General features: G+C 37.9%; 1 protein-coding gene across 5 annotated transcripts; it reads right to left on the bottom strand.

Moving 5' to 3' along the window:
- Positions 1 to 2,917: 2,917 nt before the first annotated feature.
- Positions 2,918 to 17,737, bottom strand: zbtb32 (zinc finger and BTB domain containing 32). Of its 5 annotated transcripts, none has more exons than XM_056755964.1 (5): positions 17,615 to 17,737; positions 12,509 to 13,499; positions 9,543 to 9,643; positions 6,404 to 6,577; positions 2,918 to 3,366 (listed from the first exon to the last, which is right to left on the bottom strand). In XM_056755964.1, exons 2-5 carry the CDS (start codon positions 13,408 to 13,410, stop codon positions 3,137 to 3,139), a joined length of 1,407 nt encoding a protein of 468 aa, XP_056611942.1. In that variant the 5' UTR covers positions 13,411 to 13,499; positions 17,615 to 17,737; the 3' UTR covers positions 2,918 to 3,136. The 5 variants fall into 5 exon arrangements, with proteins under 5 accessions (XP_056611942.1, XP_056611941.1, XP_056611944.1 ...); XM_056755963.1 differs by having other exon boundaries at positions 17,595 to 17,718; XM_056755966.1 differs by having other exon boundaries at positions 6,404 to 6,574; positions 17,595 to 17,718.
- Between the last annotated feature and the right edge of the window lie 538 nt (positions 17,738 to 18,275).

Below are 18,275 nucleotides of genomic sequence, written 5' to 3'. Positions count from 1 at the left end.
GATCTGAACACAGTCAGTGCCAGATGATTTTCATTTAAGGGGAGGGGCCTTCAGTCTAGTTCTAGCAAAACAAAGATGAAGAGATGAGAAAAGTGTTTAAAAGGTTAAAGGAAAATATGACTTTATGTTTTAAGCTCTGCTTCTATGATTTTTTTGACAGTGCTCATGGGGTTTCTCTTGGGGAGTTGTATCGTATAAAAGTGCTTTATCGATTAACCTTGGGTATGTATAAAAAGTTTTTCAACAAATAGTTAGAAAATTGTTAAACTATCGTAACTGTAGCAAAACTTTGGTTGCTATATAGTTATTTTTCTGTAATTTGTAGTGATACCAGCAGCAGTGGCAGGTCAATCCTGTTGGGGATTTAGTGGAGCGTGGCGCCAGCTTGTGGTCAAATTAAATACATATTTATTTACATACATTATTACCTTATTTGTAAGGATTTCTTGATCATCTGATTACTTTTATGGAAAGGAATTGTGTGCCAGGCAAATACCTGCTCCAATGACACGCAAACAGATTGGCGTGCTACAGAGATGACGCAACATTTGAGATAAGGCCAAGGATGCGCACCACCGACCTGTGCAATAGTGTCTGATTGCAGAGTGCAATACAGAGGCGTAACTGGTAATGGGCGGAACTTGTAATGGGCGGAACCTGTAATTGTCCAAAACACACGGGACAACGCGAGATATCAAACGTGAGATGTTGGCAAGATCACCTTCTTATTTTATGCCTTAATAGTATGTACTGGTTTTTGACGGAAAAAGTATATATTTTTGACACCGGAGCAAATGTGTGCACTGGTACAAACGCGAAACTAAAGTCACAACTGTTTCCTTATGACACTATAATTATTAACAAAGACAAACAGCAACTTGTTTTTACATTTAAGCATTTCTTTATTAATCATTTATTATGTATTATTAACTGTTTAGTTTTATTAACTCAGCGACGCATCATTTGGCCTATTTATTAATTTTGTGCAGCGCAAGTACACTACTACTCGCTCCGTACCGGTAGCAGTTTTTAATTGCTTGTCTTCACCAGATGTATGCGTGATATCCTTTTTGACACACCGTTACGAGACAGGAAGGTAATATTAACTTTATTTACATGTGGAACATACGACCATCTGTGACGTCTAACTCCCGACTTCCACCGGGAACACTCTTCAAGGTTGCGCAGGAGAACAGAACGACATGATAGTAAAATACGTCCTCTACTGGCCACCTCCACCCTACAACACTACATTACGTCACAGTTAAAATGTGACAAAAATTTAGTTTAATAAACATATAAATGAAAAATGATGCGTTTGTTATACACAATTTCTGAAGATGTTAGAGTTCTAAATATTTCAGCATACTTTAACAAATCTTCATTTAAGAAACACACAATGCTTTCATTTATTAATTGTTTATTATTAATTTATACATTTCTTTATTCTTTTTCACTCATTCAGTCCCCCACCCGTTCACTCTTTCAGCCATTCACTCCCCCAGCCATTCATTCTTTACTCCTTTTTGACCATGGCATTGACTCTTAAACCGTATTCATCAACACAGGTGACAAAAATGTTTCCATGTCTTTGAGATGTTGAAACACAAACAAAAAGTTATCTCTATCCTCTGGGAAACGACCCTCCAGGACGAAACGATACCAATATGTGCGTTCCCCTATTATTGCATGAAAATTACTTAACAAATTAAATTTAAACTTTTATCTCGGGAAAATATCCTTACCGCTTTATCTATACGACCCGCCATCTTGCCGACAATGTGACGTTTTGATATCTCGCGTTGTTCCGTGCGATTTGGACAATTACAGGTTCCGCCTATTACAAGTTCCGCCCATTACCAGTTACGCCTATGTCTTGCAGTCCGCAATCAGACCCCACTCGACCTGTGACTGGATTGCGCCTAGAACGCTAAAAAAAACAAGTCTCACTAAATCCTTGGTATTACGAGTCTGACGTCATCACCCAAATGTGTTTTTTCGTCCATTTTAACAATCATAGGTAGTTTAGATGGTTAGGGTGTGGGTTAGTGATGACGTCATGCGCAATCCAGTCTCTAGATCGGTGGGTCGAACGCGCCCATTTCTTATGAGAGCGGGCTTTTCAGATAGAGACCAATCAGGTAACAGTCTTACAAGCGTCGGACCCAATCAGAAGGCATACCCAGCTAAAAGGTTTGCACTTTTTATTTAAAGTAAAGTTTAACTTTATAACCTAATAGTTCTAGAATTCATCCAGACGTCACTATTTATAAATTGTATCAAAACCAATGCTTAATGTATTGGATTTAATATGCTATGCTAGCTATGCTATATTGTGTAAAGCAAGCGGGATGGATGAGAGCCAAATGTTTTCTAGACAGACTGTATTAAAAACAATATAAATAAGGTAAGGTATGAATTCAGACTCTGTACGCATAGTATTTGGTTATTTTGATATAGGACAGTACATTGTAAAAATAGATTATGTCGCCACCTGCTGACTATTACGTGTTATAAAATTTACGTACTGATTTTTGATGAAGTAACTTTATTTAACAATAATGTTTAGCATTGTCAAGTTTGATTGTCAAGCAATGGCAAATATTTATATGTACATTTAGTATATGCTATCTTGAAAGAATCTTCTTACAATCAAACGTTTATGAATTTTAATTAATTCATTAAATTATGGGATTTCAACAGAGTGAGTGACTTTTATAAAGACTTTGTTGAAAGTACTTGCCATTCTAGCACCACTTAAAATGTTTTTGATCTGCTTGACTTCACCTGTACTTACCAAGTGCACAGAACTTTGCATAGGCAATAAGAGGAAGTTCAAGAAGTCCCGATCTCGCCGGGTGCAGTCATTCAAAGATACCTGCTTCACTAAAATCACCAAGAAACCAGGTGTTTTCATAATAACATAATGCTTTTATTAAAACATGGTGTACGCTATAAAAATTACAGACATAGTCAGTGCTCAGATAAATGGCACACATTTCATCAGCTCAATAAATTAACATCAGTTTGTTTTTGCTATTGCAATGTCTAAGGGCTCGGTTTGTTTTTACCAACAAATATATTCATAATATCAAAGTGGCATTAAAAAAATCAACATCTAACAATGTAAAGATTCTCAGGTGTGACAGTTATATAGATATGTGCTGTTCAGATTCCAATCTGGAGGGAAATCTTGGGTGGGATGGTTCTTCAGATGTTTCTGCATGGCTGCCAGGCTGCTACAGAACTCCAGACACATGGTGCACTGGTATGGCGTGGCACCGCCGTGCGTTCGCAGGTGTTTTATCATAGCAGAGTAGTCGCGTGAACGCTGGCCACATAGCCGACACTCGAATGGCTTCTCACCTGTAAAACACATGCAAAAAATTATAGGCCTAATTCCTCTCAGGAGATTTGAACTAGACTTTATGTAAGAAATCTGTTTCATGGGAAAACAGTGAGTTGTACTCTTCAGATGTGATGTTTGCCAGCAGAATGACCAATGAGCAGAAAATATTCAGAAAAATAAAGGCTCAATAGGTTCTTTGTTAGCCAGCATGGCCAAGAATCCTGCTGACCTACGGGACTACCAGTCACAACTCTCCTCTTTCTCTACTAGTGTTACCACAGCTAAAACGTCTTTCCATACCACCAAGATGAGCAATGCACCTAACACTCGACATCTTTTCAAGACATTTAACTCTCTTCTTTACCCCATCCTCCCCCGCCCACTTCATCATTGACTGTCGATGACTTCACTGTATTTTTTACTGAGAAAACATCATCCATCAGCAGTCAATTCTCAACACCTCAGACCTCGGTTCACACCACCCTTACTTCAAACATTGAACTCTCCTCTTTCACCCCACTGTCTGACACTGAAGTCCCCAGACTTCTCTCCAGCCACCCCACCACCTGTCCCTTGACCCAATCCCCTCCCATCTCCATTAGACTAGCACACTAACATCTGCACTCACAACATCATCAACACCTCCCTGCTCACCGGCACTTTTCCATCCACATTCAAACAGGCCCAGGTCACACCCCTACTGAAGAAACCCACTTTGGACCCTTCTACTCCCAACAGTTTCAGACCTTTCTCTCTCCTCCCATTTATTGCAAAAACACTAGAAAGGGCAGCTTTCAACCAGGTGCCTTCATACCTATCCCAGAACAAACTACTGGACGACAAGCAGTCTGGCTTCAAAACAAACCACTCCACCGAGACTGCATTGCTATCGGTCACAGAGGCTTCAGTGATCACATTGCAAAGACAACGTGGTCATGCCGATATGCCTTATTCAACATTAGAAAGGTTGGACCCTATGTCACTGAGCATGTGGCACAACTTCTTATCTAGGCCCTGGTGATCTCAAGGTTGGACTAATGCAATGCTCTCATTGCTGGTCTTCCTGCAAAGGCTATCAAACCACTCCAGCTGGTTCAAAACGCAGCATGCCTCGTCTTCCAATAGCCTAAAAGGGCTCATGTGACACCCCTTTTCATCTCTCTCCACTGGCTACCGGTTGCAGCCAGTATCAGACTCAAGTCACTAATACTTGCCTACAGGACTATCACTGGATCTGCACCGGCTTACTTTCACACCCTCCTGCATTCCTACACCCCATCAAGATCCCTGCGTTCAGCAAACCAGCGGGGTCTTGTATTGCCTTCCCATAAGGGCAGTAAATCGCTTTCCCGTTCATTCTCATTCACAACCCCTTCATGATGGAACATTCTCAGTCCGGTCAATCACATCTCTCACAATATTAAAAAAAATACTTAAAACCCATTTCTTCTCTGAATATTTTACAGACAAAAAAAAACACTAACCCTTTCTCTCAACAGTAAGTGGTCTAGCTTTTGTTGAAACCAGTAACTTTGTATTGGCACCTAATGTCTTATTGCTCCTGTATGACATATCGCTCGATGCTCCCTAAACTCTTTTGGATAAAATGAACCTGAACTAATTATTTCTCACTCCTAAAAATAAAAGTGCTACAAAAGGTTCTGTTGCACGAAAAGTTGATTGAAGTAGATACATTTCTTCAGACTATATTTAAACATAAGATAAAAATTGTCTTGATAAAAGTTGTTTGGGGAACAAAAAAAAGGTTATTTTGTGGCATCGCTGCTAATAAACCTTCCGGCATCAAAACACATCAAATTCAAGACCTGTTTTATATAAAGTGCACAAGTCTTTTTTTATAAACTGTAATGGTGGTGCAAAATTGGGGAATAATCTAAATGTATAACCCTGAAGATCAAAATATGTTTATTTCCTCACCAGCACATCACTAATAGGCTACAACTCGATTGATACTTAGCTATATTTGGGATATTTAAAGAAGTGCCATTGTTTAAAACTGGAACTGTAAAAGGTTTTACATTTCAAAATTCTAGACTACATAACTGAAACTCACTTTTCAAGAATACAATAAATAGCCTTATTTGGGGTTTCATTAAGTTATCTTTAGCAAAAGATCTAATTAAAAATTGTTAAGCCTGTTATCCGATTATTAAAAAAACAATGATGAAAATAATCGTTAGTTTATTGTGTATGTCTGAACATAAACTTTATGTACTTTTACTACTTTTGTTTCATTAGTTTTCAGTTTGTTATTTATCTTTTGAATTATAAATCTGCTACACTGTGAGCAGTTTGTTAAAGTGTTCAGGCGTATGTAAAAGGAAACCTTTCTGCTTCTGTCTAGAATGACTCCAAAGGTGACTTTTTTATTTGTTGTGTCTTCTATATTGGGGTGACCGATGGGGGGGTAATACTGATCTCTCATACCCCTCAGAAAATGTGCAGTTCCGCAATTTTTGGGTCGATATCCCTGCTGAAAAAAAACATAGAAACTATCACAGAAATTGAACGGTTTCCATTAGATAACCCTTATAACCCAATAGCTTTCTCCAATAAACCATTACAAAATTCCTTTTTGGGAATCTTTCCATTAGGATTTGACATCCCACCGATAGAATCCATCACATACCAGTAGAGACCAGTTTCCATTAAAACTAAGACAAATCACAACTTTTATGATTTTTTTGACACATCCCTGCTGAAAAAACTATAGAAATCCAAAAGAAACCATTACAGAAATTCTATTGGTTTCCATTACAATACCATTATGAACAATTAGCTTTTCCATTAAAACCTTTACAAAATTCATTTTTCTAGTGTGTTTTGGTCATTATTCCAGTGGAATGAAAAAACCTTCTAAACTATTATAACTTCCTTAATGGTTTCTATTTTTTTCAGTAGGGATACCCGTTTTTTTCACATACCAATAGACACCAGTACAGTTTCCATTAAAACTAAGCAAAATCCCATTAAAACCATCACAACTTTTATGATTTTTTTTTGGCTGATATGGCTTACAACAGTGAGCTGTACCTGTGTGTACCCTGTGATGTGTGTCCAGCTGGTGCTTCAGACTGAACCGTTTGCTACACTGTTTACACAGGTATGGCTTCTCTCCTCCGAGACCCTTGAGCGGCCGCAGAGATCGCTTATCCCGTCCTCCTTGACCGCAAAACTTACACCGGAAAGTCAGCTCACCCGAACCTGCTGCAACACAGAAAGAGAGTAACGCTTTACGTCTTTACCGCCGTAGTCCAGGTAAAGGTAAAACCAATTCAATTTAAATATAAAGTGAAACACACACACAATTGTATTTTGGTCTCAACAGCAAGCTCTCAAATAGGTTTAGGCAGCAAGACCTCTTATAAACGTGTGACGGAAATAATGACCTGAGCTACATTATTTTGATCAAAGAGCTCCAGGTCAAAAGTCTCTAATGGGGATGTTTCATCTGGCAGTGGTCACATCTCTGGCCCCTAACCTATGTGAAATGTGTGTTGTTTAATGCGCTGATGGAGGTGATGATGACTGTTTCACCTTGCTTAAACGCCACATAACCACAACTCTTCTTTTTCGCTCGGGGACAGTTAAGCTGCAAATTGGAACACGCATTTAATGCTATATTTAGAGAAATGAAAAACAGTGCACTCAAAAATGTAAAAACACAAAATTAAAATGAGAATTAAACTCAAGTACAGTACTGGCAAGGTGGTGCGCTTTAAAAAAAAAAAAAGACAAATGACCCATTGGCATCCAGTACCAATATTTTGGGGGATATTAGAAGGTTCGATGTCAATATGACTCTTTCTTATGAGGAACAGAAAAGAAGGTATTCTGAGAAATGTCACAGTGGTTTTGTGTCCATATAACGGAAGTCAGTGGGGGGGTCAATGTTGTCTGGTTACCAACATTCTTGACAATATCTTCTTTTGTGTTCTGCAGAAGACGGGTTTGAAATGACATGAGGATGAATAATTGATAAAATAATTAATATTTATGGGTGAACTACCCCTTTAAAGACTTTGCAGAGGGCATAGTTGGTGCGAAGCCGAGGGGCCCAATTTTAGATAAACACATCCTGTGGCAACTCTCTCTTGGTGTGTGGCCTAGTTTAAACCTCTCCCTGTCCATATACATAAACACCACATCCTCCTACAGATGAAAATGTTTAAAACGCTTGGTTAACACATTTTATGCCTATATATGCGCACATTTTTTGTTGTTGTGAAAATTGCTTGGACACTTACAAACTTGTATAACCTTACACTTGTGAGCACGCTGAAACAAAGACATATACGTGACCACATACTAGCATGACAGACGGTGAGCGCACATATATCTATAAATATACACCCACACATTCCCACATGCCACAAACAAACGCACACGCACACTAACCCAGGATGCAGCACATTAATGTTTTGCTGCAGAAACTTGCGCTTGACTTTAACATCGAACAATGAGATGCCAAACGCATTTGTTTTTTTGTAAAGATTTTTATGGAGGCTTTTTTTTTTTTATTGCAACTGGTATGAAACGTTAAGCAGTGTTCTTTCATCATTTAAAATTAATTTAAACAACATTTGTTTAACTATTAAATAATTATTAGCCTCAAAAGTGAGACACTATGTGAAACATTCATGCATTTGTTTTCTCTATTTAACTGCTAAAGGTGATTTGACGCTATTAAAAGGCTAATACTTAAAGCACCAAACACTTTCCTTCACATCATCTGTCAACTTCTCAAAAATACATAATAAATCAACTATGTTACTTATTCGCACAGAGATAACATTTCATAACAATGTGTTACTATCACTCTCAACACTAAAAGTTCAGACGCACATACAGATAAAGCGACTAACCCCAATCTACAGCAAAAAGTCAACACTTCTCTTCTGGTACTGTATAAAAAGAATGAATGAAGCACAGAGGCGCTCGACCACAGGACTGTTCTGGAACCACAGTTTTCTCCTCTTAACTTTTTAAGTTTATCAGGTTAAGGGTGACTTCAGCTGTCCTTCATTTTATATGTGATATACAAAGCATAACCTCCATGGGTTCACAGCATGTTTTAGTTATTTTTTTATTATATTGAATGACCCAAGCAAAATATCACAACAGCCAACCTTTATTTTCAAATACGATGTAAGTTTAAAAATACAAGCTAAACCAGTGGTCATCTTGATACATTGAAGTCAACTGAAAAACTGAATTCTTAAAAAGGTTTTTACATCATTTGTTTGCAGGTGCCACTTGATATTTTGTATGTTATGCAATTAAACGCAAGTATTTTAAAGCAAGACTGGTCTATAGAAATACACATAAAGCCACTGTAGATAATGGTATACGATGCTATAGCTAACTATTAAACAAAAACCTTTTTTTAAATATAAAATAAAATGCTTTAATTCACATTCATTTATTCAGCAGATGCTTGTATCCAAATGAGGGAGACTTCAACATATTGCCGTAAAGGGATAGTTCACCCAAAAATGGAAATTCTAGCATCGCTTGTCATTTCAAACCTGTATGATTTTCTTATTTTCTGCGGGACACAAAAGAAGATATTTTGAAGAATGTTGTTAACTGAACAACGGCGATACCTATTGACTTGCATGGTTTCTTGTCCTTACAATAGAAGTGAATGGGTTAATCTTCTCTCAGTCATATTCTCTAAGTCATATGGGTTTGAAATGACAAGAAGGCGAGTAAACGATGACAGCATTTCCATTTTTGGGTGAACGATCCCTTTAAAAGCCAACAATAAACATAAAGTGATTCTTTCAAATATCTGTCATTCTATAAATCTTTCACTTATATAATATTATGGGCCGGGTTGCTTCTGAAGTGCTTTTGTCAGATTCCTAAATCTGCGTTTCAAAAAATGTTTACTCTTGACAATCCGTTCTTTTCAGCTGTCAGCGGAAGGGGAGGCAACGGGCAACATCTATCGTTACTTGCTGCAGCGATACAATACATACAGTACACCACATTTACATCCTGTTGCGGGCATCCATTCCTCTGATCATGAGGATAGGATATATGTTACGGCTCTATGATAAACATAATGCATCCAAATCAACTTGGCCGTGCATTCTTGTTGCATGCATGTTTGTTTTAAAGGTCTGCACGATTGCATGTTTGCGTTTGCATGCAGTTGACATGTTACCTGAGGATGTCGAACCACTCATCGACCTCCAGGGGTTTTCCAGGGCCGTCTTACCGCAGTATCTGCAGCATATCTCCCTCTCCTCTTGTACCTTCGGCTTCCTGTGGAAAATGTCGTCATGTTTATTCTTAATAGAAGATGTCCATATTTTCCACGCATAACTGATATAAGATATCACTTGTAACTTGAAATGAGTCATTGAGCATTGACAGGTGTTTGATCTGGTCACATAAGTCACACCTTCAGTCTGGTCGCACCTCAAGTGCTGCATTTACACACATTCTGGTGTTCTGCTACCACAGATCATTTTGACCAGCACATAGGGGCATGAGAATCACACTTTTAAGATAAACGTGAACAATTAAAACGTTTTTAAAAACAAACATCATGAATTTTGTGGACACATTTTTTTATGATATTTTCCATAAAGGAATTAATTTTTTGACCATATTTAGTCGTTAAAAACATGTGTGACTTTCTTTCTTCTGTAGAACAAAGATTATGAAAAACGCTGGTAACCAAACAACATTGAACCCCTTTTGACTTCCATTTTGTGCACACGAAACGGACATTTCTCAAAATATCTTCTTTTGCGTTACACCGAATAGAGACTCCACATATACCACATGAGGGTGAATTTTGACAGAATTTTTCTTTTAGGGTTACTATCCCTTTAAGGCATATGTGGTCACGTTGCTAAATGGATGTGGACTGAAAATCACCTTGGGTCTAGTTGATGAAGGAAAGATGTATTTTAAATAAGCGCTTATAAACACTAACACGCAAACATACACTATACAAACACCATTGCATTTCGACTGACATCACCTCCTTCTGACTAGAACTGCAGGAGCAAAAGTTTTGTGCTCAAACAGCAGGAAACTAAGCTCGCAGACACTGGTTTCCTCTGCCAGAGGAGAGCAATCTGCAATGCATCTACAGTATGAAGGACAAAACATCTGATTGTGTGCTTTTCAAAGATTTATATCCAAAGAGATAAATCAACAGCAACCAGCTCAATGCACGTACCCACAGGCCATTCATAGATTTCACATCAATTCAAATGTAACGTGTACAGTATTGTGTAAACCGTGAAATGTGTTATCGAATCTTAACTCTGTGTGGGTGTTTCGTACTGTTTTCCGTGCGCGCCTGCCACTAAGTGCATTGGATACGTCGGTTGTTTCATTTCGCCACATATTGAGCAAAAGCAGAAAACAGATTTCTGTTTGAACGGAGCACCTGTTTGTGCGTGTGTGATGTTTGGAGTGGAACAGCTTTGCCTAAAAATGAGCCAGAAATAGAATATCCTGCTATGAGGGTGGATGACTGACTTTCAGATTTGCTGTTTGAGAAGTCGGGGACAATTCGGGGGCTTCCCTTCGTTTCAGCCCAGATAGTAAAATTTTGTTTTCCAAACACTCCAGTATGTGCAGCACACATCGGGGGCATGTGATGTCTTCTATGGAGGCTGAAATGCCTTTTAGAGACATTGAAGTGGTTTTAATGTTTTGAATATTTGCATATTTGCCAACAATTCATTATTATATTTGTTATTTTGTGCACGGATGTCTAATCACAATGTTTGATGGTATTGCATCTCAGACAGAGGAGATGATAAGTTTCCCTCATTTTCATAGGAACCTGAAAGACTATTCATGTGCTGTAGGTGGACCAAGGGGGCTGCCTGGAGAAAATGTGTCTGTTGGAAAGTACAAGAATATCACCTCAAATATACACACACACACACACACACACACAAAGACACACACCCATGTGCATGGACACACAAGTATGAAGATGAGCACAGTTAGCCATAAATGCTTGACTGTAGATAAAGCATCTTACCTACAGTATAGCATTGAAGTATATATCATTATAATAATATATATTCATAATTTTAGAATGAAATGTTTTTTTTCTATACTTTTTTACTTTCTTTGTTAAAAAACGATCTACAGTGTACATCAAATAAAATATAATTTTACATTAAGATAACCCTTTTCATTTTTACTTTAAGCGCAAACATCATTTTATATATAAAATGTAATTCTCTTTTTAACACGTTCTAAATAATTGTTTGATTTAATAATTGAAATTGCTGTATGAAAACTTAAACGTCAAAGGAGAGCCTAATTATCTTAGGCACAAGAAAAATAAAACTTTAAAAGAAAATATACATTAAACAAACTCATACATTTAAATATGAACTCATTTACATGTGCACTTGAATTAGAAATATTTATTAACTGCATGAATCAACTGAACGAATGCAAAAATACAGTTGAAAAATAACAGTGAAAAATCGAGCGTGTTTAGTTTTCAGGGTGTGAGCATTTGGTTATGACTGTAAATGATTGGCGAATAAATAGTTTTCCAGGTCAATGGGGTTTACTGACTACAATGTGGCTTCCTGTTAAAAGAAGGTTAATATTTCACGATTAGTTTAACCGATGGCCCAATTGAGGGTTGAGGTTTTGGGCCAGTTGACGTAAATGTTGCCAATTCTGGAATATGTAAACAGATACAGATATATTTGCTGTTAATGTACATGTGTTTATACCATGTTCTCCGAAAGAACCGCATAACCCATAACGGTTTTATAGTGCAGTTTTTACAGAAATAAAACATTTACTCATGTCTTTCTTTCTTCTGTCGAACTCAAAAGATATTTTGAAAAACGTTGGTAACCAAACAACAAAAGTCTCCATTGACTTCCAATATATGGAAACAAAACCACTAAGACATTTCTCAAAATATCTTCTTTTGTGTTTCAGAAGATAGAACCATATAAAGAACAACATGATGATTGTTTTTCCATTTTTACCTAGTTCCACAATTTTCATCATTTTCTCATAACACAGTTCCATCCATCCAAACGCATACAGCGAATTAAAATTGTATCTCCTCATAAAAGTAAATAATATTTAATTCAAACTATTAAGTTATAAATGCAGAAATCTTACCTCTCCTGATCCTCAGGCATGGATCCTGTTAGAACCGCATTAAAAGAGGTGTTCTTTCCCCGCAGGCCCTGAATAAACGGACTGTCTTGAGATAGTTGAGGAGAGTGTATGAGATTGTGATAGGGGTGAAGCAGCCCAGTGTAACCCATGACTGAAGAAGGGACCTGGGGATGAAGCGAGCGATGGAGAATGGGGTAGACTGGGGTGGGGTACGGATACGTCAACATGTGCTGGGAGGTGCGGAGAGAGTGAAAGGTCATGAATTCTCTGCAGTTGAAAACCATGCTTCGAGACGGGCTAACCGAAGGCCAGCACAGACGCGGGGAGGGAGACAGAGCTGTGGTGGCGATGGCGGTCTCTCTGGAGGACGGGAGAAGCTGAGGAGACCCAGAACATCTTTTCTTCGGGCTCTCTTTATTTGCACTTTCTACTTCAAGGTGGTCTTCATCCAACGAAGGGCGTTTTTTTGACAAGCGACTTTCTTCGTTCAGTTTGTCATCTCGGGTTGAATGTCCTTTCTCTTCTATAGGAGACTCTGGTTTCCTAAGCTGTGCCTGACACTGCTCAACCAAAGATTCGACCTCCAGGTACTGAGCGCCTTTCAGAAGCTCCTCCAGATCATCTTTGGGCACCTCCACCGATTCGCTGTACACGTAGTCCAGGATCTGCTTGAAGGTGTGGGGAGAGACTCTTTCTATAACGCAGCGATACCCCGGCGTTGAACCGTGCTGCTTTGTTAACAGACGCTGAAGTCTTTTGCTGGCCAAAGCCAGAATTAGAGCGTGAGCTTTGAATGAACGGCCCTCCACGGTGAGAAGCGTGTCGCAGAGGGTCCCTGCCACACGGAGCTGCTCCGTCTGATGGAGAAAAGGCATGTGGTGAGGGTTACGGATGCGGATCATCTTCGCTCAGATGGGAAAAGACAAATGGAATGGTGGGGATGGAGTGGCGTGATCGGGTTTGCCGTCGAGCTGAGAAATCTCATTTCAGCCTTTGGGAGAATAGAAAATAAAGGTTAGGTTTGTAAATCATCACTTGAACTTGAAGACATGACAGATCGGGGAGTAGGCCTGATTTCTTAAGAAACTCTTGTTGAAGGAAAATGTTTAATTTTAAATATATATAATATATTATATGATTTTATAATATAATATATAAAATGTATAAATTACATCAAAAGATTTCATAAAATTACGAACAAAAAACACAAATGAACACTTTATGTATGGCCAAATTGAATGAAAGATATTAAAAGGCAAATTCGATTACATCAACACCACATATTACATAACCATTATGTTTCCTTATTTTCATCATATTTCATATTTTAATAATTGGACACATATAAAATATATTTGCAAAATGTTATTTAAAATAACATATCAAGAGTTAATTTGCAGATAACTCATAACAGATAAAAAAAAGTGCATTCAAAGTGAATTCAATCAAACTTCAATTGGGTTGTTTTGAAAAAAGTGATAATAACCAAAAAGAAATATGGTTATCTAATAAAAGACAATAATAACATGATTTTAAAAGCATTTTATAAAGGGTGTTATTTGTTTTTGCAAACAAACTTTTCATATCACAATTAAACTGAAAAAATATATTTTTATGATATTTCTATTGTCAAACATCTAAGATGAACATGTCTGTATACCAAATAACATTTAAGCATTAAATACATTCTTATATTAAGCATTTTTCTGATAAAGAAAATATGATCAACTTTTATCCATTTGTTTTGTATGAAGTACTGCGTGGATTTCTATCATAAACAGAACCAAATCAGAAAGCATTTTCAAATGAGCTTTCACAAAGCCATTCATACGTCACACTGTAGAACAATAAACCAAACAAGCGATACAGACCTCAAGATTTTCTTAAATAAGGGGATCTCATACTGTAGTCTTAACCTTTAGCTTAAATATTGTGTAACTAAATCTTTCAAAAGGTATAAAAGGCATGAGTAACTTTCAAATGAGCTTTAAAGAAGCTAAATACGCTGTGTACACACTATGCCATATAGGTCATTTCACTGAATTTCAGACACAAATTCGCATGAAAAGAGAGGGTATTTCTGAACTCATCCATGTCTCAACACTTCTAACCTACTTTCAGCCATCAGACGTGTAATTCACAAAATGAAAGTCTCGCCACCTTTAATCATTTCTATCTAAGAACACATTCAACCATAAACTAGAATGTCATTGTCTGAGAAGAGAGCGGAGGTGCAGCCGCTTCTGGCAACGTCAAGAGCCGAAGGCCTTTCGCATTTTGCGTCAGCTCTGAAATTCTGCTGTGGAACCTTGAGATGAAGCCACAGACCTCCTTAGAATGTGAAACTGTGACTAATGCTGGTACGCTGAGGCTCGTAAGAGTTCAAGTTTGTTTGATCAACAACAACAGTATCAAAGCCATACAGTAGGTTGGTTTAGATATCCATCTACTGTAGTAGCATTGTGTTGTGGTGTCTAGTGAAATGCTTCGTTACGACGCAGAAGATCGCAGGATTAAAAAGAACTCTAGGCAGAATTGTTATTTCAAGCAATGGCGCAGAAATGAAACGTTTTATACGTTGACAGTCTTGACAAAGAAACGAACTGTCGCCATATTACATGAGAATGGTAAAACGAAACGCAGAACATCTCAGATGCAAATATCTCCAATGACGCAAGCGATTGATTTCTGAAAGTATTCAACCCCAACCTGCTGTTTGTTTTCTCTATCGTTAAAAGAAAAGTACTGTATCGAACGCAGACAAAAACAAATCGCTGATACGATCACTCCTCCTCAGCTCAGACGCAATGGTGACGGCTTAGGTGGAAAATACTGTACTGAGATGACGATGTTCGATCTTCTTATTACTAGAATCGATGCCAAACCAACTGAAAGCGAGACACAAAAATGCATCGCACACACACACATAATGCAAATTATTCCAATACAACAAAAGATATCGCCTAAACGAGGAGTTGTACAGTAGTTTACAATTATCGTATTACAGTTTGGGAACCAAGTAACAGAATGGGCTCCTATCTAAACTACAGACTTCTTTGTTGGTTCGTTCATTAGCATTAGCTTATATGTTACAAAAAGCTGATGAGTCATGTTTCATTTGAAAAAAGTCTAATAAGTCATAAAACTGTAATGGTTGTTAGTCATATGCTTCGAACAGTGCTAAGCATAGAAACTATAAAGGCATTAACTCTTTTATGCATACATAGATCAAAAGAAGGGAAGAAATAGATGCATAGATGCATATAGGGTTTTTATTCTTATAGCAAAGCATGGAGAGGAGAATAGTGTGCATGGGATCGGGACATGACCTGAATCGGGCTCGATCCCCGGTCACTGTTAACCAGCAGCGCATGTGCACAACCCACTACATTACCGCAACTGTAATTACATGTCCATTCTTATAACACTACTTGTATTTTAAATTAAAATACATTTGATTATAATTGTGTGTTTCCTCTTGCAGCAGATGGGCTGTCACTGTAATAAGGATACTGTAAATCGCTGTCTATAAAAGCACCCGCTAAAGCGATGCTACTTTGTTCCTAAATATAAGTATTTAAATATATATATACACTCTTAGACTAAAGGTGCTTTACAATGCCATCGAAGAACCCTTTTTGTCTAAACGGTTCCATAAAGAACCTTTAACATCCAAAGACCCTTTTTGTTTCACCAAAGGTTCTTTGTGCAAAAAAGGGTTCATCAGATTACAAAAAGGTAAGAAAGGGATGGTTCTTTAAAGAAGCTTTGATTGAATGGTTCTGTGGGGAACCAAAAATGGTTGTTCTATGGCATCGCTGTGAAGAACTTTATAAGCACCTTTATTTGAAAAAAATACATAGAATAAATCTATCTATAAAATAAATAGAAATAAAACTTAGAGTGTGATGATGTCGATTCATTAATTTCTGCATGACCATTTAATGTGAGCGAGCAAAAACAACAATTCCCGAACTGAGGCGACGTCGAAAGCCACCGATCGAATTCACACGCATTTGCTTTAAGCGATTGCATCATCAATGCATGTACGTGAAGATTTATCAACCACGAAAAGAAGGACATTGTAAATACATTTAAAAAACGTAGCATATTCCAGATAATAAAGTAAAATATGAATATGCATATTATGTACAAAATTAGAAACAAGAACAACTTGAATGCACTTACTCTAGCAAGTAGAAAAATAGAGTTGAATTGTTAATAGAACGGTTCTTTATTGTCGGCAGACTTGATAGCCTTGATAGCCAAGACTCTTTAGATATAACCCCGAGCGATTTGAAAACCTTACTTTCTAAAACTATTTCTGAGAAGTATTCATTGTGACGTTTTGCATCGGATAGGAATACGCATCATCATTTCGTATACTTTCTTCGCCCACTTCTTTTCAAAACCAATTGCTGCTGAATTCTCAGTTTAGCATGCGAATCAGTCAAATGAAACTGACAAACCTGACTAATATGACAATGATAATTTTGAGCACATTGCAGGACAAATCGTGCGTAACAGAAAACAAACGGCTTACCTATCTTGCAGGCTCTTGAATCTTAAAAGGCGAGCGTATTCAATTTGTCACACAAGCGACACACCGCCCCATCGCCGAATTCGAATATTTCTTCCACCCTACCTCATTTCTACAATACAATAAAATGTCAAAATGTTTGTCCTAGCACAGACATTAGCTCTGGTTAACAACAGTCTACGCTCTATAGGCCCACCTGTAGAGCAGGCACCTCTACAGTTCAAACGCAGGTGACAACTTTAAAAACTGAAAAACTGTAAAAGTGCATCGGTCAGGCCCACAAAACAGAGACAAAGGCTCAGCAAGAAAAAGACGCCCATGAGTAACAGGGGAAAACCTGTCTGCCGTGACACATCCTCTCCAGGCCTGCGAAGTGAAGACCTCAACAAACTCTGAAGCTTGCACGAATTACTCTTGTAACCAAAAGATGTCTTTCCTGATATACTGTAGAAAACAATGCACCTCTTGATGAAGGAGAAGAACAGAGACACAGAGAGAAGGAGACAGAGACACAAGATGAGGAAAAGAAAGAATGAAATGACTCACAGAAAGTTTCAAAGACGTACCCAAGCTCTCAAGGTGGAGGCTGCAATCTAGATCTAGCGAGAGCACGGAGACGCACTTGCGCACACAGCTACCTCAACCAGTGATGCCATCGACCAGCAGAAACCTTCATGTGGGTGAGAAACATCAAGTCCACATCTAAACTCTAGCCAGCCCCTCCCCTTAAACCTCTGTCATCTGTCATTGGTCTTTTTTTCCTTATTGTCTTTCTCTCTTTCTGCTTTAGAAATCAAGTGGATCTGTTGACTGATCTGGCCATCTTACACTTCATTCGAAGCGGCAGATTAGTGAAAAATGTTGGGTTTTTTCAGTTGGATATGGACAAAACCCAACTGTTGGGTTTACATTAACATTTGATGCGTTTTGACTCATGACTGGCTCCTAAGTAGATACTTTCTAGGTGAATTTAATTCAACAGGCTTGTCTATATGTAGCCATACGAGGTTGGGAAGTGTTATAAATAATTAGATCATTCATGTTATTTCAGTAATCCTGTCAATCCAGTGTATAAAGTGTACACTCTAAAAAATGCTGGGTTATTTCTGTAAACACATTTTTGGGTTAATTGTGCTGGGTCATAATTTTGGGTTGTTTGAGGTACTGTAAACACACAGTTGGGTTGCTCATGCTGGGTCAAATGGACTGTAGGGGTTATTTCACCAC

Source organism: Triplophysa dalaica, chromosome 9 (genome assembly GCF_015846415.1).
Source record: "Triplophysa dalaica isolate WHDGS20190420 chromosome 9, ASM1584641v1, whole genome shotgun sequence".
Classification (NCBI taxonomy): domain Eukaryota; kingdom Metazoa; phylum Chordata; class Actinopteri; order Cypriniformes; family Nemacheilidae; genus Triplophysa; species Triplophysa dalaica.
This window is presented reverse-complemented; position numbering and strand designations above follow the sequence as displayed.

Coding starts and splice junctions, on each gene's coding strand:
- zbtb32 (XM_056755964.1), bottom strand. CDS start 13,410: ATGATCCGCATCCGTAACCCTCACCACATGCCTTTTCTCCATCAGACG. Junction 9,644..12,508: donor ATGCCTGAGGATCAGGAGAG/GTAAGATTTCTG, acceptor CATTTTCCACAG/GAAGCCGAAGGTACAAGAGG. Junction 6,578..9,542: donor GAGTGGTTCGACATCCTCAG/GTAACATGTCAA, acceptor TCTGTGTTGCAG/CAGGTTCGGGTGAGCTGACT.